The following is a 23,714-nucleotide window of genomic DNA, read 5'->3' on the forward strand; positions in this document are numbered from 1 at the left end:
TCATACTGCTCTAACAGTCAGGATGTTTTTCCTGATAGAATAATAGAATAGCAGAGTTGGAAGGGACCTAACAAGGCCATCAAGTCCAACCCCCTGCTCAATGCAGGAATCCACCCTAAAGCATCCCTGACAGGTGGTTGTCCAGCTGCCTCTTGATGGCCTCTAGTGTGAGAGAGCTAACAACCTCCCTAGGTAACTGATTCCATTGTCATACTGCTCTAACAGTCAGGAAGTTTTTCCTGATGTCCAGCTGGAATCTGGCTTCCTTTAACTTGAGCCCGTTATTCTGTGTCCTGCACTCTGGGAGGATCTCTTGGAGGATCTCATAACATGATGTCATCCTCTGCCTCTCTTAGAGGTCTGGACTGAATATTAGCTAATTTTCACTTTAATTTCATAATTATGCTAATTTTGAAATGAAAGTGAAAACTAGATAATATTCAGTGCAGCTTAGCTGCCTCCACAAATAATAAATAATAAATACTACTACAGATGACCCGTGAGCTGACTGGGCATTATTGGGATGGGATGGGACTGTAGCAACTCATGCATCTGTCTCTGATGGGCAATCAGGCATAAACCACAAATGCTAACAATGGCCATCATCATTGTCATCATCACTCAGCATGGATCGCACAAATGGCAAATGTAGTGGAAAACCTTTTCTCCAAACTGTACACTTTGGACTGCAAGGTGGTTCCCAGGTGACTGAAGGTCCCTCCATGCAAATAAACAAAACCATTCTCTGCACATAGAAAGCCAGATTGTAGAATCAAAGCGCTGGAGGGGCTTTGCAGACCAAGGGTGGGCAGAAGGTCGATTACCAGGTGTTTTGGATGTCATGGTTAATGCTGAGATAGCTGGGAGCTACAGTCCCAAAGTTCTGGAGATCTACTTGCTGCTCACTCTTTTTACGGACCATCTAGATCTGGAGTGGCAACAGGGCAGCTATATGATGCAGCCGCTATCCTGAAGCCATCCAGCGGCAAACCCCCAATGCTCCAGTTTGAAACAGTCGGGCACTTATCCTGACTTACTTTACCTGGAGTGTACCTACCCAGCCCCTAAGGGTGCTAGCCAGCCTGGAGCAGCTGCCTTATACTGTTGCTTTCCTCCGGAGCTGCGGCAGAGGTGCGCCCCAGCCGATGGTGACCCCTGGTTGGTCACCATCGGCTGGACAGGGGCGGGGGCAGGCTAGCGAGCCAAACGGCTGCTGACCATCACTTTAAAATAAATAAAGTACAAAAATTAAAATTAAAGTACTGGGGGAGAGGGGAGCTGAAGGGGCGGCCCACAGGCTGGGCAGGGAGGGGGGTGGACCAGCAAGCCAAACAGTTGCTGGACCACCTCCGTGCCTCTGTGCACCATTGTGCAAAACAAACAAACAAAAAGACAAATAAAAGTGGAGTGGATGTTTGGAGTGGAGCGCCCCTTTTCTCCCCCTCCCTTGTTGCTGTTTCTCTCCCTCCATTTATCTGTAAATGTGAAGCTTCGCATTTACAGATTAAAACAAAGACCAAAAAAAGCTGCCCTCCCCAGTGCCTGGGGAATTAAGCCACCCCCCCCAACCCCAACCCCCACGCTGCATGTCACGCACAGGCTCAGTGGACGGGCACAGCGGCCTCTCCTTCCCCAAAGTCCGCAATGGCGCTCCTTCCTGTGCAGATAACGGCACGCCACCGCGGCGAAGTTAAGAGTTGAACTTCGTACTTCCTGATTTGTAAGGACGTCACCAGTCCTTCATAGCACAGGTTGAGGAGGCGCCTTCCGAAGTGTCCCGTGTCTTATTTCCACAGTATGCCAGGAAGGGAGACCGTCCCTGCTGCGAGGCCTCAGCATCATCAAGATTCCACAGTTTGTGGACCGTGGAACTATTTTTCAACCGCTTCTGAACTTTGTGGGGTGAGTCACGTCTCTTGCGCAGGACAGACCAGGCAGGGCAGCTGCGCGGCAACGCATCCCGCATTCGGTCTGGGCAAGATGTGTGCTGCAGGTGTCAGAAAGGGCCGGTTCACCATCCCAATTCAGCCCGTGTTGATATTCCCTCTTCAGCACAAGAGTATATATATATATATATATATATATATATATATTTAAAAAAAACATCCAAACAATACAACAATACAATATGAAACAATGCCCCATAATACACAATAATATAAAGTAAACAATTTAATAACATATGTTCTAACTTAATTCTATTTAACATAACATAAGTAACATAAGTGTGCTCCCTCCAACCCCAGGATCTTATTCATATTTCCAAAATCTCATTACTTCCTCTGGAGGGGTTTTCCCTCTCCCCTTTAATAATACAAATTCTAAAAACTGTTTCCATATTCCTTCAAAATCATTCGTTTTTATCATTCCTCTTCTAACTTTCATGTTATATGTTAATTTATCATTAATAGCAATATCCCATATTTCTTTATACCAATCTTCTATATGATAATCCCCTTGAATCTTCCAGTTCCTAGATATCTTCTTGCTGCTGTTAACAAATTCGTTATCAATTCTTTTGTCTCTTGATTACAATTCAGTTCTCCATAAACTGATAATAATGCCACAATAGGTGTCTCTCCAATCTCCATTCCTAAAATTTATTTTATCTCTTTAAACACCATTTTCCATAATTTTTGTACAAATTCACATTCCCACCACATATGTAAATACGTTCCTTTCTCTTGACAACCTCTCCAACATATTGCTGAATTCATCTTATTTATTTTATTTTATTTCACTGGGGTTAGGTACCACCTCCAAACAAGCTTGTAATAATTTTCTTTTATCCTCACGGACATATTTCTCAACACTCGTTGTTTCCATATCCCTTCCCAACTCTGTTGCCCTATTTGTTCCTTCAAGTCAGTTTCCCACACCATCTTACCTACACTTTCTGTCTCTCCCTTTTCCACTAATATTCTATATATTTCACTCGTTAAACCTTTTATTGATTTGTTTTCTCTTTTCTCATTTTCTTGGGTTTCAGCTCCTCTTCAGCACAAGAGTTAAAGCTGCAGGAGCCCTGCCCTCTTTCGAATCTGGTCATTCTAGTATAGCTAGAGGAAGAGGGAATTTCACCAGGTGCTGCATGCATACAAATGAAATTCCCTTTTCTAAACAACTGTTAAAGATACAGGAAATGGTCCTTTCCATACGGTGACTCTAAAGATGCATAGGATTTCACCCTAAATAGAAGAAGCTACAAATAAATATAAATATACTCTATCATATTTTATATTATTTGAATAATATGTGCCCAAATGTCTATAATTTCATAGCAATGCATATAACCTGTCATAATAATGAAGTTATGCTGACTGTTATGTTCTTATTCCTCCTCCCTCCCTATTCCTGCAGCATCAACATTCTGAAAGTTGAGCTTCCTCACCTCTCCCTGAAACTGATCCCCAAAACCGGCGTCCAGCTGTCTTTCAGCAGCCAGTTCCACATGAGAGTCAACCTGTGAGTGAGCTGCTTGATTTGCTCTTATGTGGGACAGTGGTGGTGGCTTACTTACGAAGGGCTTGTGATTTACGCCACTGCGCAATAGGTAGCTGTGCTACCAAATACTAGATTCCTTTTGCAGCATTCAGAGAAGGTTCACTAGAGCAGAACGACAATGGAACCAGTGACCTAGGGAGGTTGTGGGCTCTCCCACACTAGAGACCTTCAAGAGGTAGCTGGCCAACCATCTGTCAGGGATGCTTTAAGGTGGATTCCTGCACTGAGCAGGGGGTTGGACTCGATGGCCTTAGAGGCACCTTCCAACTCTACTATTCTATGATTCTATGATTCTATAAAAAACTTCCTGACAGTTAGAGCAGTATGACAATGGAACCAGTTACCTAGGGAGGTTGTGGGCTCTCCCACACTAGAGGCCTTCAAGAGGCAGCTGGACAGCCATCTGTCAGAGATGCTTTAAGGTGGATTCCTGCACTGAGCAGGGGGTTGGACTCGATGGCTTTAGAGACCCTTCCAACTCTACTATTCTATGATTCTCTGATTCTCTGTTGACATTTGTCGAAGGGGCTGCCCACAAGGAATCTGTGGAGTAAATTCAGTTCAGCTCTAAAAGTTCTAAGTTCTTCCCTTCGAGTTGTCTTTTCTGAGGGAACAATTAAAAACAAAATTTATTTATTTATTTTATTTATTACATTTATGTACTGCCTCATAGCCGAAGCTCTCTGGGCCGTTTACAAAAGTTAAAAAGAGTGAACATTAAAAACAAATATACAAAACTTTAAAACCATAAAAACAGCAATATCATTTAAAGGAACTATTCTGGGGTTAGTTAAAAAAAACCCTCAGTATATGTTGTTAACTGCCTGAGACAAGAGAAACGTCTTGACCTGGCGCCGAAAAGATAACAATCTTGGCGCCAGGTGAGCCTCGTTGAGGAGATCATTCCATAATTGGGGGGCCACCACTGAAAAGGCCCTCTCCCTTGTTGCCATCCTCCGAGCTTCCCTTGGAGTAGGCACCCGGAGGAGGACCTTAGATGTTGAGCGCAGTGAGCGGGTAGGTTCATGTCGGGAGAGGTGTTCCGTCAGGTATTGTGATCCCAAGCTGTGTAAGGTTTTGTAGGTCAAAAACAGCACCTTGAATTGGGTTCAGAAATGTATAGGCAGCCAACACAGGTGGGCTCATGTCATGGGTATTATCATAGGCTCATATCATGAGTATTCCTTTAAATCAGGAACATTAGTGAGGCAGCGCTGCTATTGGGCCCTCAGTAGTAGGCACCAATGAGAATTTTGTTTGATTTGTGATTTAATGCTAATTTATGTAATTTGCACTCTTTGTACTTGTTACATGAACCAGAACACAACCGTGCTCAAAAATCTGCACCTTATGGAACATTGCAATCACGTTTGTCAGTTAAAAATGCGTTTCTTAGGGAAAAGCGGACACAAATGCTCATATTTCGAGAAAGTGTGCGCAAAATGACTATGTATTATGGGGGGTGAGAGTGGAGTTCCATGCATTTTTTAAAAAAATGCATACAAAGCTGTACATATTGGGACTTGAAGAAAATAACTTTTAAAAACTAAATTTGCAAATTGATGCAGAAGGGAATTAAAGGTGGGAATCTGACAAACGGAATGAAAGCAAAAACTTTGCCTCCAACTCAGCCGTTTTCTCCCTTTGTGTAGCTTGATTTCGCCCTTGGAGCTGAAGCTGGGATCCTCCATCATGCTTGATATCCGTGTCACGCGCAGTCCTCATGGGTTCCCCGTCCTGAGTATTACGGCTTGCAAGTCCCTTCTGGGAGACATACAAATCATAGTTCGTGGAAAGAAGTAGGTGGCAGACAGCCGTGTGCAGACGTCTATGTTTTGTCAAAAGGTGGCTGGCCTGTAATTGTGCCAGACGTAACTTTCTTTCCAGCAACAACAGGGTTTTTCTTGCCCAGTATAATGCACATCAACACGATAAAATCATTCCCCCACACTTGAGGTCCCTCCAAGAGAATTCTCACCACCTCCACCACCTCCCACACTAGAGGCCTTCAAGAGGCAGCTGGACAACCACCTGTCAGGGATGCTTTAGGGTGGATTCCTGCCTTGAGTAGGGCGTTGGCCTTGTTGGCCTTGTAGGCCCCTTCCAACTCTGCTATTCTATGATTCTATGATTTGACAATGGGACCTCACAGCCCAATGTCACAGTATCTACCTAGCCCCTAAGGGTGCTCGCCAGCCTGCTGCTTGGGGATCATTTAGGGACAGGATTCCAGAGAGGAAAGCCAAAGGGCTCATTTTTTTGTCCACACCCTCCTGAAATTTCCCGGCACTAAGCTCCAAAGGGCTCAGGTTTGGGACCAACTGCAAGCCCCAGACTGGAGAATGTTATTGCTATAGTGGGGAGTGGGAGGATCTTGAAGCATGGATAAGGTGGCCATGATTGCGTGAGAAGTTCCAGTGTGATTGCCCACAGTCCCATGGTGGTGCTGGGTAGGGTGACCCTATGGAAAGGAGGACCGGGCTCCTGTATCTTTAACAGTTGCATAGAAAAGGGGAATTTCAGCAGATGTCCTTTGTATGCAGGCAGCACCTGGTGAAATTCCCTCTTCATCACCACAGTTAAAGCTGCAGGAGCCCTTCCCTCTTTTGTATCTGATCTCTGTAGTATAGCTCCCGCAGCTTTAACAGTTGTGATGAAGAGGGAATTTCACCAGGTGCTGCCTATTATTATTATTATTATTATTATTTATATAGCACCATCAATGTACATGGTGCTGTACAGAGTAAAACAGTAAATAGCAAGACCCTGCCGCATAGGCTTACAATCTAATAAAATCATAGTAAAACAATAAGGAGGGGAAGAGAATGCCAACAGGTACAGGGAAGGGTAAGCAGGCACAGGGTAGGGAAAAACTAACAGTAGAAAGTAACAGTAGAAGTCTGCACAACATCAAGTTTTAAAAGCTTTAGGAAAAAGAAAAGTTTTTAGTTGAGCTTTAAAAGCTGTGGTTGAACTTGTAGTTCTCAAATGTTCTGGAAGAGCATTCCAGGCGTAAGGGGCAGCAGACGAAAATGGACGAAGCCGAGCAAGGGAAGTAGAGGCCCTTGGGCAGGCGAGAAACATGGCATCAGAGGAGCGAAGAGCACGAGCGGGGCAATAGTGTGAGATGAGAGAGGAGAGATAGGAAGGAGCTAGACCGTGAAAAGCTTTGAAGGTTAACAGGAGAAGTTTATATTGGATTCTGAAGTGAATTGGAAGCCAATGAAGAGATTTCAGAAGCGGAGTAACATGGTCGGAGCGGCGTGCTAAGAAGATGATCTTTGCGGCAGAGTGGTGAACAGAAACCAACGGGCTGATGTGAGAAGAAGGAAGGCCAGAGAGAAGAAGGTTGCAGTAGTCCAACCGTGAAATAACCAGTGCATGAACAAGCGTCTTGGCAGAAGAGACAGACAAAAATGATCGAATCCTGGCAATATTATACAGGAAAAATCGACAAGATTTAGCTACTGCCTCAATATGAGGAATAAAGGAGAGCGAGGAGTCGAAGATAAAGCCAAGGCTACGAGCTTCCTTGACCGGAGTAAGCGTAACATCATTGACAGTAAGAGAGAATGAGAGATGAGGAGAAGGTTTAGGAGGAAAAACAAGCAATTCAGTCTTTGCCATGTTAAGCTTCAAGCGACGATGAAGCAGCCAAGCTGAGATATCTGAAAGACATGCCGAGATACGATCGTGAACATCAGGAGAAAGTTCCGGAGATGACAGATATAGTTGTGTATCATCGGCGTACAGATGATATTGGAGACCATGAGATTGAATAAGCTTGCCCAAGGGCAACATGTATAAGGAAAACAACAACGGGCCAAGCACCGAGCCTTGCGGAACCCCTACTGAAAGGGGAAAGGAGGAAGACGAGCTGCCATTAGTCAACACGCTGAAAGACCGACCCGCTAGATAGGAGGCAAACCAGTTATAGACAGAGCCACAAAATCCAAGGTCATGAAGGGAATCTAAGAGAAGATCATGATCAACCGTGTCAAAGGCTGCAGTTAGATCAAGGAGAATAAGAACGGAATAATGGCCTTTAGACTTGGCAGTAAGGAGATCATTGGTGATCTTAGTAAGGGCTGTTTCGGTGGAATGCAGAGGACGGAATCCAGATTGAAATGGATCCAAAGCAGAGTTACTAGAAAGAAAGTCAAGACAGCGAGAGTAGACCGCACGCTCCAGGATCTTTGAAACAAACGGCAACAAAGAGACAGGTCGGTAGTTAGACAGAGATAGCCTATCAAGAGTAGGTTTCTTGAGAATAGGAGAGACTGTAGCATGTTTAAAAGCAGAAGGAAATGAACCAGAGGACAGAGAAAGATTAATAATATGTAGCAAGGAAGGGAGGATAGCAGGAATAAGATTAATAAAGACGCGAGAAGGAATCGGATCACGAGAACAAGTGGAAGGATTCGAAGAGCGCAGTATTGTAGACAGTTCATCCGCAGAGACCGAAGGAAACGCAGAGAAATTTGCAGGAGGAGCTGACAGATGAGGAACAGGAACTGGAAGAGGAGCAGAGCTGGCCAGATCAGAGCGGATAGTTTGGATTTTAGCATTGAAAAAAGAGGCAAAGTTGTTAGCAGACAGAGAGGCGGGGAGAGATGGCGGATTAGGCTTCAGAAGAGAATTGAAGGACGCAAAGAGCCGCTGAGGATGCCTAGCATTTGACTGGATCAGCGTTGAGTAGTACTGCTGTTTGGCCAGTGAGATGGCAGAAGAGAAAGAGGAAAGTACAAATTTGTAATGGACAAAGTCTGCCCGGTCCCTGGTCTTACGCCAAAGGCGTTCAGCTGCCCGGGAACAAGAGCGAAGGTAGCGGAGGGAAGAGGTGAGCCACGGTTGGGGTTGAGAAGGGCGAACTATCCGAGTTGTAGATGGAGCAAGATTATCAAGAGTTGAAGATAAGGAGGAATTAAAGAAGGAGACAGCTGAGTCCAAGGAGACAGCCGAACAGACAGAAGGAAGGGAGGAGGCTAGGGACTGGGAAAAAGCCTCGTAATTGATAGATTGCAAGTCACGACAAGAGCGAGAAGCGGGACGTGAAGGAGGAGGATTATGAGTAATATTGAAAGAAACTAGGTGATGATCTGACAGCGGAAAGTGAGCAGTAGAAAAGTCCAACACAGAGCAATTCCGAGTGAGAACAAGATCCAGACAGTGTCCAAGGGAATGTGTGGGTGCATCAGACCAAAGCTTAAGATCATAAGAGGAAGATAATGAGCGAAATCGTAGAGCTGCAGCATCTTGAGGGTCATCCACATGAATGTTGAAATCACCCAGGATAAGAGTAGGACAGTTGTCAGAGAGGAAAAAGGACAGCCACGAATCAAAATCAGAGATAAATTTTGAGGACGAGCCTGGGGGGCGGTACAGAACTGCAACCCGCAGTCGCAGTGGAGCGAAGAGCCTCACCACATGTACCTCAAAAGAGGAGAAGCAATGTGAAGGTGGAATGGAAAGAGGCTGGAACTGGCACAAACTAGATAATAAAAGACCCACACCACCACCCCGACCCTCTGGGCGACTAGTGTGAGAGAAAGAGAGTCCTCCAAGAGAGAGGGCAGCAGAGATGGCAGTATCATGGGCAGGAAGCCAGGTTTCAGTAAGAGCAAGGAGGTGGAGAGACCTAGAGATAAACAAGTCCTGGATGACAGGGGCCTTAGAAGCAAGAGAGCGACAGTTCCATAAGGAACACGAAAAAGGCAGCTGAGAAGAGGGGAGACGCCTGCATACAAAGGACCCCTGCTGAAATTCCCTTTTCTATGCAACTGTTAAAGATACAGGAGCCCAGTCCTCCTTCCCATAGGGTCACCCTAGTGCTGGGCCTTCACCTGATGGCAGTGCTGTGAGATGAATCCATGGCAAAGAGACTTGCAAGCCACTGTGGCAACATCTGCAAGGGTCCTGAGACGGTTTCCAAGGTCGGCCAGAGCTGGCCAAGGAAGTGTGTGAGTGGGCCTTCCGGCTCTGCGAAGGCTGCCTTAGGGACCCCATATTGTAGCTTAGGATAGTGATGGGTTAGATCACCCCATAGGAGCTCTTCCAATTGGTACACATATCAAAGCTACATTAATAGAGAAAATGGAAAGTGGTTTTTTTTAAAGAAGTGTTTCCTCTTTGTGTCCTGCCTTCTTTAGCTTGTTTGGTCTCCCGAAACTTATTCAGGACCACATCCGTGCCGTCTTGATCGACAAGGTAAAAAGGCCCAGAAAATGTTTCATTCATCCAGAGAATGTTCCTGTCCTCTTTTTATGGAAAGTGTTTGCACTGGAGTCTTGCAAATGCAACTCATGACCGGGGAGCGTTTTGCCAACAGCCTGTGGTTCTTTTGGGATGTTCAGAGGCAATGAACACACCAGTGGGCAAAGGAAAGAGGTTTATTTAGCTAAAATAGGCCAATAGAGCAAGAAAAAGCAATGAAGTATACATTCCTTCCGCCCCGGGAACCTTGTACTCCTATCTGATGAGCAAATCAGATAAGAGCTGTGCTGAACAGCTCCAGTGGGTTGACCAGTAACACCAGTCCTGGCCTTCGGAGAGGTCTGAACTGAGAGGCCCCCAGGGAATCATGCATGACCCCCTTGACCCCTCCCATTCTGGACATGGCCGCATGACTGCATTGAGCAGGGGGTTGGACTCAATAGCCTTGTAGGTCTCTTCCAACTCTGCTGTTCTATGATTCTATGATTTCCACTGCAGGGAGGGGCCGTAGCTCAGAAGTAGAGTCCCTACTTTGCATGCAGGTGATCCCAAATTCTTTGTATTGGCATGAGCGAAAGAGAGGGGGGGACACACACAGATTTGTTCTCAGACTAGCTTCAAGAGCAGGTGATCTGTGCAAGGGTGCTTCCAGTGCAAACACAAGTTCTGGCTGCTTCATCCAGCCTACTGATGGTCTCCGCTGACCCTTCTCCCTTCCCCTTTCTATGCATCCATGCAGATGTGTTTGAGTGTCTCTAACACGGTCCTGGGACTGAATGCCAAGCTGGGCACTTTGGTTGGTAAGTTGCAACTTGAAGGGTGTGAGGACCCAGGGGTCTCAATCAGACCACCCGAGGCATGTAGTGCAACTGGGGAATTGCTCCAAACCCCTCTGTCCGCTGCTTCTTGGGGGGATGCTGCCACTAACCAGAGCGTTCCATAGAGCAGCATTCACAGTTATGCACCATGTTGGGCACGTAGTTGTGGGCAGGCAGAATGGAGAGATGGTTATGAACAACAGCAGTAACAACCACAGAGCAAAACAGGGGCACCCCCTGCTGGGAGTTAAAGAAATAGCCATGGGGAACCACTTCAACGCATTTCAGCCTATTCTGTACACTTCAGTGAATGGTGAGAGGCCATTGCTAGACCAGGCTATATCCCGGACTGATACCCAGGATCGCCCCTGTGCGTCCAGATAATGCACAGGGGATTCCGGGCTCAACCCTCCCTGGCCATGGGGTATAGCCTACCCCTTTCAGCCCAACTCTTCCCACGGTCTCGGGCTGAGCCCATTCCGCTGCTTTTCCCGGCTCTGCGCAATTACTCGAGCATAGCTGGGAGAAGCCGCGCACGGGGAGCAGCACTCCCCAGGAACGCTGCGCCCACCGGGGGCAGGGTGGGGGTAGCGAGGAAATCTTTTTTGTTTGTTTTTTTAAAAACAAACCTTACCTTTAGTCGTTCGTGCACTCCTGCACAGCTGGCCCTTTAATTTTTTTTAAAAAAATGGCAGACGCGACGGGTCTTTCCTTTAGCCTGTTGCGTCTGACATGTAGACAAGGGCGACAGCCCGCGATAGTTGCATCGTGGGCTCTCCCCTCCTCACGCCTGGATTTTAAGGTAGGTCTAGCAAAGGCCAGAGTAACCTTAGACATGATGGTGTCAGTCCCGTTGGCTTAAAACCAGACTTTTCCTAGTCATGTATATGGTATGGTAGCCTGCCATTTATCTCCCCTTAGTTGCCCCCCACTCCTGACATCCCAGGGCTTTTCCTCAGCCAAACTCACTTTGGTTTTGGAACTTTAGCTGTGGAGAAAATCCTCTGGAGGGACAGAATGCAGAGAAGGAAACTGTGGGTGGATGAAGACTTTAGAGGCCTCTACAATTTGGGGACGGGGCTTCCATTGCTTTTTAAGCAATTGTGGTAGAGCCTGGCCCTGAGTAGAGCACTGTTCCCCAACTTGGTGCCCTTCAGATATTTGATAGCCTTCAGCATCTGCTGAGTCAACAGAAGTTTACAGTCATCACTTCATTCTACAAGAACTAGGAGCTGAGGCAGCCGGAGATTCCCTGGTGGAAACTGAGGCTTGGGACCAGTGGCCATTTTGGAGAATTTGCATGAGAGTGTGCATTTTCCAAATGTAGTCTGTTTAGTTTTGTTTTCCTCCTCGTCCTCCTCATCCTCGTCCTTGTCCTCCTTGTCCTCCTCATCTTCCTCCTCCTCCTCCTCCTCCTCTTCCTCCTCCTCCTCGTCCTCCTTTTCCTCCTCGTCCTCGTCCTCCTCCTCCTCCTCGTCCTCCTTCTCTTCCTCCTCATCCTCCTCATCCTCATCCTCCTCATCCTCCTTCTCTTCCTCCTCGTCCTCCTTCTCGTCCTCGTCCTCCTTCTCTTCCTCATCCTCGTCCTCCTCATCCTCCTCATCTTCCTCCTCGTCCTCGTCCTCGTCCTCGTCCTCCTCCTCCTCCTCGTTTTCCTCGTCCTCCTCGTCCTCCTCATCTTCCTCCTCCTCCTCCTCCCTCTTAAGTATGCCAGAGAGCTCTGGCTATTGGGCGGTATAGAAATGTAATAAATAAATAAATAAATAAATAAAATGCCTGTTTCAAATACTGATACCCTCTTTTGGATATTATTTTACCCCCTGCAGGCCTGAATACCATCAATCCCATGTCCCAACTTCAGTACGCCATGTTGGAAACCCCCGAAATCACCAGTGACTACATTGATGTGGATTTAAATGTAAGCCCCCACCCCAAACCTTACAAAGTTCTGACAAGGGATTTGTGGGGCAAAGGGTCCAATATGACACATTCTTCCTCTCTGCAGGCAGCTTTTGCACTGATGGGGAAGCCGATAGACGTGTCCAGCCCCGCCCCGGCTTTCTCCCTGCCGCCCCAGGAGAGGGTTTCCAATGATCCCATGGTGACCATGGGCATCTCGGAACATCTGTTCATGAATCTATTTTCCACTCTGGGACAATCAGGAGCCTTCAATCTCAACATCGGAGGCCAGTCGGTCAGTAGAGCGGGAGAGGGAGGTCCTCCAAACCAGTCACTTCCCTCCAATACACGATTTGCATGGCAAACGCTACCATGCCAAGCCCAGACCAAATCAAATCTTGTTGGTTTCCACTACTCAGAGCCAAACTCTTGATTATTATGGACATGCTATGCAGGAGTGTGTGGCAGAAAGCTAATGGCTACCAGTCACAGTAGCTATATGCTACCTCCAGCCAGGGTCAGAGGAACCTGACCTCTGAATACCAGTTGTCAGTAGTCAGGAGAAGACTACTGCTCTCTTCATGGCCTGCTTGTGGGCTTCCTTGGGCATCTGGTTGAACCCTCTGGGAAGCAGAACGCTGGACTAGAGAGGCCTTAGGTCAGATCCAGCAGCTTCTTAGGTTCATTCCCTGCCATTCCCCAGGATCAAACTGAGAATTCTTTCCTTCTTTTCAGAGTTCTGGAGGGTTCCACCTCACCAGGTCCATGCTGGAATCTGCCATGCCCTCAGTAAGTGATGCTTATTTGGGAGGCTCCTCAGTGACTAATCCGTTGAGTGTGCAAAACTGGCTTCGCCCTCCAGTGAAAAAGTATTAGCTATTATATGTGTACCCCATTGTGAGCATTCGCTTCACAATGACCGTGTGAAGTAGGGTTAGTGGGGAGGTTGTGACTCGACCCAAACCATCCAGGAGACTTCATAATTGAATGGGGGCTTGAACCTGGATTTCCCACATCCAGACCTCCCCATTCACTCATGTCAGTGCCTGGACATCACGGGCTCATGGCTTGTGGATAGAGCATGCCCTTTGCATGTAAAAGGTCTCCATCCCTAGATTCTCTGGTTCAAGGATCAGGATCTGCTCTCTGCCTGAGACCTGGGGCCTTGCTAGACCTACCACATAATCCGATGGGGAGTAGGGGCGACGGCACGCTACAGTTAGCTCGCACCTTCACCCTTTCCCAGACGTAACATGCGACGGGGCAAGGGGAAGCCCTGTCGTGTCCGCCATTTTCTTTTGGAACTTAAAGGGCCATGTGCGCAGGAGCGCACCACCGAAAAAGGTAGGTTTTTTTAAAAAAATAAAGGGTCCTCCGCTCCTCCTGATTTCCCCCCCGCAATACCTGATGCCCCCCTTGCCTGCTCGCCCGTCCTCCCTCCGTCCGCCAGGCCCTGTCCCCGTCCTTCTTCCCCCCGTCCGCCATGCCCGTCCCCGTCCTTCTTCCCCATCCGCCATGCCCGTCGCTGCTCGCCATGCCCGCTCGTCATGCCCGCCCCCTGCCCGCTCGTCATGCCCGCCCCCTGCCCGCTCATCATGCCCGCCCCCTGCCCGCTCATAATATCTGATGCCCCCTCCGCGCCCCCCGCCTGTGATTTCCCCCCCACGGCCTGATGGGCACAAAGCTCCTATGGAGTGCTGTGCCCAGTCCGTGGCTTCTCCCGGCTACTCGTATGTGAGCAGCCGGGAAAAGCCACGGACCCTGCTAGACCTTCCGCAGCCCCAGCCTCAGGCCGGGGCTGTGGACAAGCCGGGCCATAAGCGCATCCGCTTATCCCGGTTCAAGCGAGGTCTTAGCCTGGCCTGACCCCGGGATCCCCTGTGCGTCATCTGGATGCACAGGAGGGAGACAGGGCCTCACACCGGGCTAACGCCTCATCTAGCAATGGCCCTGGGCTAGATGGAGCAATGGTTTGACATGTGGTCCAGTAGCTTCACAAACCTTAGCCACTGCAACACACAAGCTGACTGATGCAGGGTTTTTTTTAGGGGTGTGCACGGACCCCCCGCTCTGCTTCACTTGCAGATCCGCCATTTTCTGGAGCGGGTCGCTCCGCCCCGCCCCCGCTCCGCCCACTTCCGCTCCGCTCCGCTCGGAGCTCCGGATCCGGATCCGGAGCTCCGTTTTTGCCCCCCATAGGGTTGCATTGAAAGCTAAAAAAGTAAACAACTTTTTTTCCGTTGAAGTTAGAAACCTCACGTTTGGCACCATGACACCTCATGGGCGTATACACACACACGCCAAGTTTCAAGGCAATCCCATCATCCCCTGATTTTTGGCGAATTTTTGAAAATCGGGCACCCCATTCACACCCCTTGGGATAGCTCCGTCAATTTGCATGTTAGAAACCTCAAACTCGGCACCAGGGCAGCTTATCCATGTGTCCACATGCACGCCAAGTTGCAAGCAAATCCCATCATCCCCTGATTTTTGGCGCGGCTCTACCCTCTAACGCACCACCCATAACCCTAATTCACACCCCTTTAGATAGCTCCGTCAATTTGCACGTTAGAAACCTCAAACTCAGCACCATGATAGCTTATCCACGTGTCCACATGCACGCCAAGTTTCAAGGCAATCCCATCATCCCCTGATTTTTGGGGAATTTTTGAAAATCGGGCACCCCATTCACACCCCTTGGGATAGCTCCGTCAATTTGCATGTTAGAAACCTCAAACTCGGCACCATGAGAGCTTATCCATGTGTCCACATGCACGCCAAGTTGCAAGCAAATCCCATCATCCCCTGATTTTTGGCATGGCTTAACTCACCCCAAATTGTCCCATTCTACAACTACGTCAATTTGCATGTTTGAAACCCCAAAGTCGGCACCATGATAGCTTATCCACGTGTCCACATGGATGCCAAGTTTCAAGGCAATCCCATCATCCCCTGATTTTTGGGGAATTTATGAAAATCGGGCACCCCATTCACACCCCTTGGGATAGCTCCGTCAATTTGCATGTTAGAAACCTCAAACTCGGCACCATGAGAGCTTATCCATGTGTCCACATGCATGCCAAGTTGCAAGCAAATCCCATCATCCCCTGATTTTTGGCGCGGCTTAAACTTTTTAACTCACCCCAAATCAAGTCCCATTCTACAACTACGTCAATTTGCACGTTAGAAACCTATCCTTTGGTCCCATGACAGCTTACCCATGTGTCCCCATGGACACCAAGTTTCAAGGCAATCCCATCATCCCCTGATGTTAGGGGAACTTTTGAAATTTGAACACTCCAGTATGTCAGGGATTTAAAGTTGCAATTGCAGACAGCTCAATGGGGCCAGTTCCAAGGCAATCCCAACATGCCACGAGATAACCCTAAATCTTCTGGCACATTTGAAAAAGGGATTATTGAACTTGATAAAGTCTAAGTGAGCGCAGGAAGGACTTCTCCCCTGAGTCAAAGCAAGACACATACACCATCGCTGCAAGGCGGGAAGGGGAGAAGGGAGGGAAAGCAGGCAGGCAGCATGCATTGTAGTGCCGCAAGGATGGCTTGAGCACTAACGCATAGCAAACCAACCCATAAGTGGGCGCAAAGTGAGGCAAAGATGGCTGGTTCTTTCTTTCTAAGCCAGCAGTTACGCCTTGAGGGGCACAGAGGAGGACGATTGGGAGCAAACCAGGCACCAGGCGGGCAGAGAGGCAGGCAGAGTAGGCGAGGAGTCAGTCCTGGCAGATGCCCCACCACAGCAGCACCCCGGGGGAGGCGGGCAGGCGGGCAGGCAGGCAGGCAGGCTGCGGGCATTTCTGGGGGCACAAGGAAGTGATGGCTGGTTTCTAAGCCAGCATTGCAGTTAGTCACGCATTGCAAACGCAAACCATCCCAGCGAGTCGGTCACCGAGGAGGACAGGCTAGCAGAGGGGCAGGCAGAGTGACATGTCATAGATCTAGTATTGGGGAGGAGTCAGTCCCGGCAGATGCCCCAACACAGTAGCACCCTGGGTGGGCATTGGAAAACGCCATCTTGTGGGTCAATACTTCCCCCACCCCATGTCCTGCAGGGTTGCCTGCCTAACCCTTGTGGGGATGGGAGATGGAGAGCTTAGAGTGGCAGTGCCAGCAGCAGCCTTCGGCTTTCCCCTGGAACCAGTCGCCTTGCCCGCCTCTTTCCCCAGCAAGATCGCCTGGTGCTGCCTATGAAGATGCATCTTCATGCTGCTGGTTCCATAATGCCCTGTCGATGAACCCCTGCTTAGGCTGAGTTTGCAGTGGCGACAGACAGCAAAGCGGGGATCCGCTCCCAACTCAAAGTGGTCCCACACGATGCTTGTCTTTCGTTTCCGTGGTGACACCACCAATTGCCCGCCTGAGCTCTCTGGTGTTGCCACAGAAACAGGGGTGTGGGATGAGACTGGGGAGAGAGCCCCGGCCTGCTGCTGCTCCTCCTCAGCCCCCACATCCTGGAGGCCCACCGCCTCCTCCTCCTCCCCCCCCTCCACTGTGCTGAGGACCTCGTCTAGGTCCATCAGCGGGCTCGTGGGCTGAAAGGAGAATGAAGGAGTTGGGGATACTCCTCCTCCTCTAATGGCACTGCTGCCACGTGCCTCTTGCAAACGGGCACTTTTCCCATTCCCACCCTCAAAAAGAGAACGCCGGGCACAAGTTGCAGAAGAGAGTGGCTCTGCCTGCTGCTTGTCCTGCTTCTGTTTTGGAGCAGTCAGCCAAGGAGTTGCCCGTTTGAGTTTCACAGGAGGAGAGGAAGCCTGCTTACTGCTGGCAGACTGAGCCTTGCTGCTTTCAGCACGCCTGCTTCCTCTTTTCATGATGACTAACAAAATATTAATACTACTAATACTATGTATAAGGTACTACTAAGAATATGTATAAGAAGAATATAATATGTTTAAATGTAGGGAAATGGGACAAGAACAATAAAATATACTACTACTAATATGTATGAGAATATACTAATATATATATATATATATATATATATATATATATATACTACTAAGAATATCTACAAGAATATAATAATATGTTTAAGAATATTACTAATAAATGTAGGGAAATGGGACAAGAAATGGGACAACCACTACTATAACAAGAACAAAATATGAATACTACTACTAATATGTATGAGAATGTATACTAATAGACTACTAAGACTATGTCAAAGAATATAATATAATATGTTTAAGAATAGGGAAATGGTGTGCGTATGCTTTCCCCAAAATGCTCAATCTGTGGCTGCCTGTTGAAGTTGACAAAAGCAGCCCACTCTGTCCAAGTTACACAGAGAAGAAAAAGAGAATCCAATTTTTTTGGTATATTTGGTATATAGAAGATAGAAGGAAACACAATCAGGATTTAAGAGAGGGGAGGGGGGAAAAGAACCAACCACTACTATAAGAAGAACAAAATATGAATACTAATATAATATGTATGAGAATATATACTAATGGACTATGTGAAAGAATATAATAAAATATGTTTAAGAATATAAATGTAGGGAAATGGGACAAAAAGTGTGTGTATGCTTTCAAAAGAAAGCTTTCACAAAAGCAGAACAGTCAGGCTTTAATACAGGGAAGGGGGGGGGCAACCAACCCAACCACACACTCCAAAATTCAAAAATAAAGTTTATATTAAATCAAAGTAAGGGGAAAACACAGGGCAAACTAAGCTACAAGTCAGAAAGAAGCAAACAAACACACACACGCGCCAAACTAAACCTATCCTAATCTATCTCCAAAGTCCAAAGCAGGAGCACTAACTAACTAAGTGTTCCCTCCACGAACGCCAACCCACAAAGAGACACAAAACAGAAAGTTCTCAGGGTGGGTCTGCCTTAGTCCCCCCTCCAACGCTGGGATTGGAGGAGGATGCTTTCTGAGGAGATCAATTCTCATCAGGATTGGGAGTTGAATGTGCCTGTCATCGCTTCCAAAAAAATAAAAAAATAAATAAAAAAAACCCAAACCCCGATTTTTAAAAAAATATTGCACGTGAACCACAGCACGCAGAAAGTTGAGAGTGGTCTCAAAATGACCCCCATCCACGACTCTCTGTGCACAAGAATTTTCAGAACGATAGCTTAACCCCCCCCCCAGTTATCCCCGATTCTTTCCCTCAATGCAATCCTATGGGCGAAAAGCCGAAACGCAGTTTGAGCCGCGCGGTTGACCCGATTTTTTTAAAAATATTGCACGTGAACCACAGCATGCAGAAAGTTGAGAGTGGTCTCAAAATGACCCCCATCCACGACTCTCTGTGCACAAGAATTTTCAGAACGATAGCTTAAACCCCCCCCCCAGTTATCCCCGATTCTTTCCCTCAATGCAATCCTATGGGCGAAAAGCCGAAACGCAGTTTGAGCCGCGCGGTTGACCCAATTTTTTTAAAAATATTGCACGTGAACCACAGCACGCAGAGAGGTGAGAGTGGTCTCAAAATGACCCCCATCCACGACTCTCTGTGCACAAGAATTTCCAGAACGATAGCTTCAAAAATAACGTAGTTATGCGCGATTATTTGCCGCAATGCAATCCTATGGCGAAATGTTTTCAAGATGGCGACCGGAGCGCTCCGCCTGAACTCGGAGCTCCGAAAAATGGTCGCTTCTCTTCGCCTTGCTTCTAGGGGGTCCGCGGTCCGCTCCTACTCCGCCTCTGGGTAAGGCGGAGCAGGCCAATCCGCTACTGCTTCTACGCTCCTAATCGGAGCGGAGCACATCCCTAGTTTTTTTCCATCACCTTCTCCCCCACAGCTGTTATGTGCAGTCCTCTGTCTTATGCACGTCTTTGACCAGATTGAGCTGTGTGATGCCCACGAGTACTCCCCAGGATTTAGGCCTTGGGAGATTTTGACCGTTCTGTTTCTGCCAGCAAAAGGATCCCAGTTTTGCATGAAGGAAGCACAATGCAAATGTGTTCCAGAAACATCTTGCTAGGCAAAGAGGCAACCTGCCTCTTCGTGGCCTGCCTGGGTTCTTGTTGAGGAAAAGTGCAAGGTAGCGGGACCGGTGTTTGCATTCTCTAGTGCAGCCTTTCCTAACCTGAGGCTCCCCAGATTGTGTTGGACATGATCCTGCCCGGGGACGCTGAGAGTTCTAGTCCAGCACATCTGGAGGGCATCGGTTTGGGAAAGGCTGCTCCAGCAGAATCTTGCCTCTTGCTTTTATGAGTGAGGCCATAAGGCAGCGCCATGACACATGCTGTGTACAACATGCAGGAACCGGGGCTGATGCCCAGAGTCTCAGAGTCAGGCCATAGCTAGACGGGGCTTTATTCCGGGGCGAACCCCAGGATCGTCCCTGTGCCTCCACATGACACACAGGGGATCCCGGGATCAGGGAGGGATGATATTGTCGGAAGTTACATTCTATTCCAGAGATAAGCAGAATTAGCAGTGGCTCTCAGTGTAGGATGCAGCAAAGACTCAAATGAGGCTCAGGATTCTTTGCTTGGTTAAAACAAAGCCTTTTTACTGGCAGTTGAATAACTTAGTTACAGCAACATACACATACATACTCACAAACAATCATAATGGTTTTACACAGCAGCAGCATTACAGATGGAATGGAATAAAGATGGAGAAACATAGGCATTTATGTAAGGGAAAACTGTACAGTCAGGGAACCACGAATTGATTAATTGAAAAACATCTCCAGCCAATAATTCAATAATTGTCCAGCTGAGACCTTGACATTTAGAAAATGCATTTCTGCTGATTTCTTCATTTTCTTCAGGTCTCCAGGTACTTGAAAAACAGTGGTAAAAGTAAAACTAGATCCAATCCAGGAGCCAACAGATATACCCTACTTCTTCAATTCTAAGATGCACTTTTTTCCCCATATGAACATCTCTAAAAATGGGGTCCGTTTTAGAATCGCGGGTGTGTCTTAGGGTTTTTTTTTTTCTGTTGGTGGTACTGAAATTAGTGTGCGTCTTACAATTGAAGAAATACGGTAGTCCTCCCCTTTGGCCCCAGTTTTTCCGTGGTCCTGGGCTGAGCCCGAGACAGCGGAACGTGTGGCCGGGTGCCGTGGGTTGACTTAACTCTGCGCAATTCCTCACGAGGAGCTGGGAGCCGTGCACGGGGGTAGGGTTAGGGGATAGGGTGGGGGGAGTGGGGAAAATAATTTAAATTTTAAAAATTACCTACCTTTTGCGCATGAGCGTTCGTGCGCTGCTGTCCCTTTAAAAATAAAAAATGGCGGGCACGATGCCTCTCCTTCTGAGGTCGTCGCACGTTGCGTGTAAACAGTGGAGGGATCTCACGTTAAACACAATGTGAGGTCTTCCCTCCTCTGTCACGGGATAACAGGTAGGTCTAGCTAAGGCCTCAATCTAAATCAAAGAAAGAAAGAGGAGACCCAGTGCCAGTCACAATGGGCAGTAGTTGGCTAAATGGACCAGTGGTGTAATTCGGTATAAGGTCACTTCAGAGGTTCGGTGGCCCCGGCAGTGCAACGCTTCTCACGCCTTCCGTTCCTCGTTTCAGATTGCAGGACGGTATCCCCAGGATGCGGTCTTTGGGCTCAACGTGGTCCTCAGTCGACACCCCATCATTAGCCTGCAGGAGGGCCGCGCTGTCCTGCGTCTCAGCCCTGCCGTCCAGGTGGTAGCAGCCAGCTTTGGATCTTCCTCCCAGAGTCAGATCCTCTGCACTCTGGATGTGGTGAGTAAAAAAATGTGCTGCTTCTCCTCCTGCCTTTTCTCCTCGTTTTGCAGCTTCTGGGAGAAACGTTGGCTCACCCAGCTTTATTTTATTTTATTTATTTATTTATTTATTACATTAGCTGAAGCTCTCTGGGCGGTTCACAACTGGACGTCGGCACTCTCATCCAGTGCTTGCCACCAAGCGTTGTTCCATCTCAGTGGGGCTCGTGTGATCGTTGCGATGCAAGGGCACATCTCTGTGCAAAGCTGCAATCGCATTGGCTGCACACACACACACACACACACACACACTGCTTCTGTATATGGTTCTCCTGTGTAGGATCAGAGCAGTTTCTTCATACATCCCAGCTGCTCCATAAAATGGTTCCCTTGGCCAGGGCCGAGACTGGGTTCAAACCCCGCCCACTTTGGCTCGGGCCTTCGCCTCTGCTGGAATGCAGTCCCCGAAAAGTTTCAAATGATGTCATGTGGGCCTCTGCAGGAAAGCAGTCTTCTACCTGCCTTGGGGGACAGGTTCAAAAGTCGGAGTCTCTGGGCAACATCTCCTACCAGCATCCTAACCTTCCTGTCTTTTGTTTGCAGGATCTGAGCTTAGCTCTCAAGATGGAGGTCAAAGCAACAAGCCTTCAGATCTCGGTTGCCTTGGAAGGGTGAGTTCAGCCAGGACCAGCCCCAAATCATTTTGCTGTCTGAGGCAGAGCTCAGATGCCACCGCCTTGTCAGGCCCAAAAGTTGAGATGGTTTTGTAGCATCCATTGCCCCATCATGACGATGCTGCTCGGAGCAGGCGGCTTCACCTGGCTGCCCAAAATGTCTTGATCCATTGTGTGTGTTCCAAACATTTGGCCTGTGCCCCAAGTGCCCATTGCCACCTTCACAGCTGCCTCCCCCATCCTTCCCCACAGAAGATCCCTAACCTTACCTGGGGCAGGAGGAGGAGAGAGGTGGTAGAGGTGCACCAGGTAGTGAGGAGCTCCAGCTGCTCGGTGGAGCCTCAAGTTCTCACCAAGAAGGGCACGGGCCCATCCGCCTCTGTCGTTGGATTTTGAATAGAACAGAGCAAGAGTAGATGAAGGGCCTTGCTAGACAATGGGGTAGCCCGGTGTGAGCCCTGGGCTGCCCCCTGTGCATCCAGATGACGCACAGGGGATCCTGGGCTCAGGCAGGGGTAACCCTCCCTTGGCCTGGGATAACCGGCACCGGTTGTGGCCCAGTATTTCCCGCAGTCTCGGGCTGAGCCTGAGACCACGGGTGTGTAGGCCGTTCCGCCGCTTTTTCTGGCTACCGCATTTACTTGCAAGTAGCCGGGAAAAGCGGCACGCCATCAAGGCAGGGTGGGGAGATGGGGGGGAAATGGAGCCGAGGGGGATGGGGATTGGAGATCCTGGGCGGGCGGGGGGGGATCGGAGATCGCAGGCGGGGGATTAGTGATCGTGGGTGGGTGGGGGATCGGAGATCGCGGGGGGGAATCTGGGGCAGGGGGGAGCGAGGAACCTTTTTTTAAAAAAAGCCTACCTTTCTCGGTGCGTTCCTGCGCACATGGCCCCTTTAAACTAAAAAAAAAAAAAAAATGGCGGATGTGATAGGTTCTTCCTGCAGCCCGTCGCGTCTTACGTGTAGACAGGGGCGATAGCCCGCACTACTTTTAGTGTGGGCTGGCCCCTCCTCCCGCACGGATTTGCAGGTAGGTCTAGCAAGGCCCCATGAGAACAGGATTTTAAAGAATTCAGAAGCCTTTCTGAGCAGTGTGAGCAACAGCTGCCACAAGACGAAGTGAAAGTGGAATGATATGTAAAAGTGAAGTAATGATGTCACCTCATCCTAAAGGGTTGAAGCACAGCATGAGGCAAGGTGCAAGGGCACAGGCTTGTCAGCCCGGCTTCGCCAAGCTGGAGCCTTCCAGATGGCTGGTTGGTCCCTTTGTGAACAGAGTGCTGGACGAGATGGACCCTTGGTCTGATCCAACATCAGGGCTCTTCTGATTTTCTTAATACAACTCCCTGACATAGACTGAAGTCACAATTCACCAGGCAGTTTTCTGGGCAACAACAACAACAACAACAACAACAACAACAACAACAATAATAATAATAATAATAATTTTATTACCCGCCTCTCCCTCTGGATCGAGGCAGGGAACAACACCAAACACAATATAATACATAAAATTAGTTAAAAGTGAATATAAAACCAATACAATGTTAAAATAACAATCACAGCATCTTAAAATTCTTAGGTTTAAAATTCATCTGGGTAGGCCTGCCGGAAGAGACTAGTCTTTACAGCTGTCTTAAACTCAGAGAGAGCATTAAGCTGACGAATCTCCTCCGGCAGGCCATTCCACAGTCTAGGGGTGGCAGAAGAAAAGGTCGTCTGGGTAAGAGTTGCCAGCTTAGTTGTGGCTGACTGGAATAAACCCTTCCCAGAGGACCTGAGTGTGCGGGGCGGATTGTATGGGAGAAGGCGATCCTGTAGGTAGCCTGGACCCAAACCATGTAGGGCTTTAAAGGTGATAACCAACACTTTATACTTTGCCCAGAAACTAATAGCTTCATCCCACCAGCCTTATATTGTGCTGTTGCAGC

At 48.3% G+C, this 23,714-nt stretch overlaps 1 protein-coding gene across 1 annotated transcript in view; it reads left to right on the forward strand.

Annotated features, from left to right (window-relative positions):
* BPIFB2 (BPI fold containing family B member 2) overlaps positions 1-21,783 on the forward strand; it is a 54,316-nt gene extending 32,533 nt beyond the window's left edge. Inside the window, exons 12-21 of the mRNA XM_063144337.1 lie at positions 1,797-1,902; positions 3,361-3,465; positions 5,157-5,303; positions 9,654-9,711; positions 10,457-10,517; positions 12,362-12,453; positions 12,541-12,729; positions 13,170-13,223; positions 20,951-21,127; positions 21,712-21,783. Coding sequence (XP_063000407.1) covers positions 1,797-1,902; positions 3,361-3,465; positions 5,157-5,303; positions 9,654-9,711; positions 10,457-10,517; positions 12,362-12,453; positions 12,541-12,729; positions 13,170-13,223; positions 20,951-21,127; positions 21,712-21,783 — 1,061 coding nt within the window. The remainder of the gene's footprint in view (positions 1-1,796; positions 1,903-3,360; positions 3,466-5,156; positions 5,304-9,653; positions 9,712-10,456; positions 10,518-12,361; positions 12,454-12,540; positions 12,730-13,169; positions 13,224-20,950; positions 21,128-21,711) is intronic.
* The last annotated feature ends 1,931 nt before the right edge of the window (positions 21,784-23,714 follow it).

The sequence above is a fragment of the Elgaria multicarinata genome, chromosome 1 (genome assembly GCF_023053635.1).
Source record: "Elgaria multicarinata webbii isolate HBS135686 ecotype San Diego chromosome 1, rElgMul1.1.pri, whole genome shotgun sequence".
NCBI lineage: Eukaryota > Metazoa > Chordata > Lepidosauria > Squamata > Anguidae > Elgaria > Elgaria multicarinata.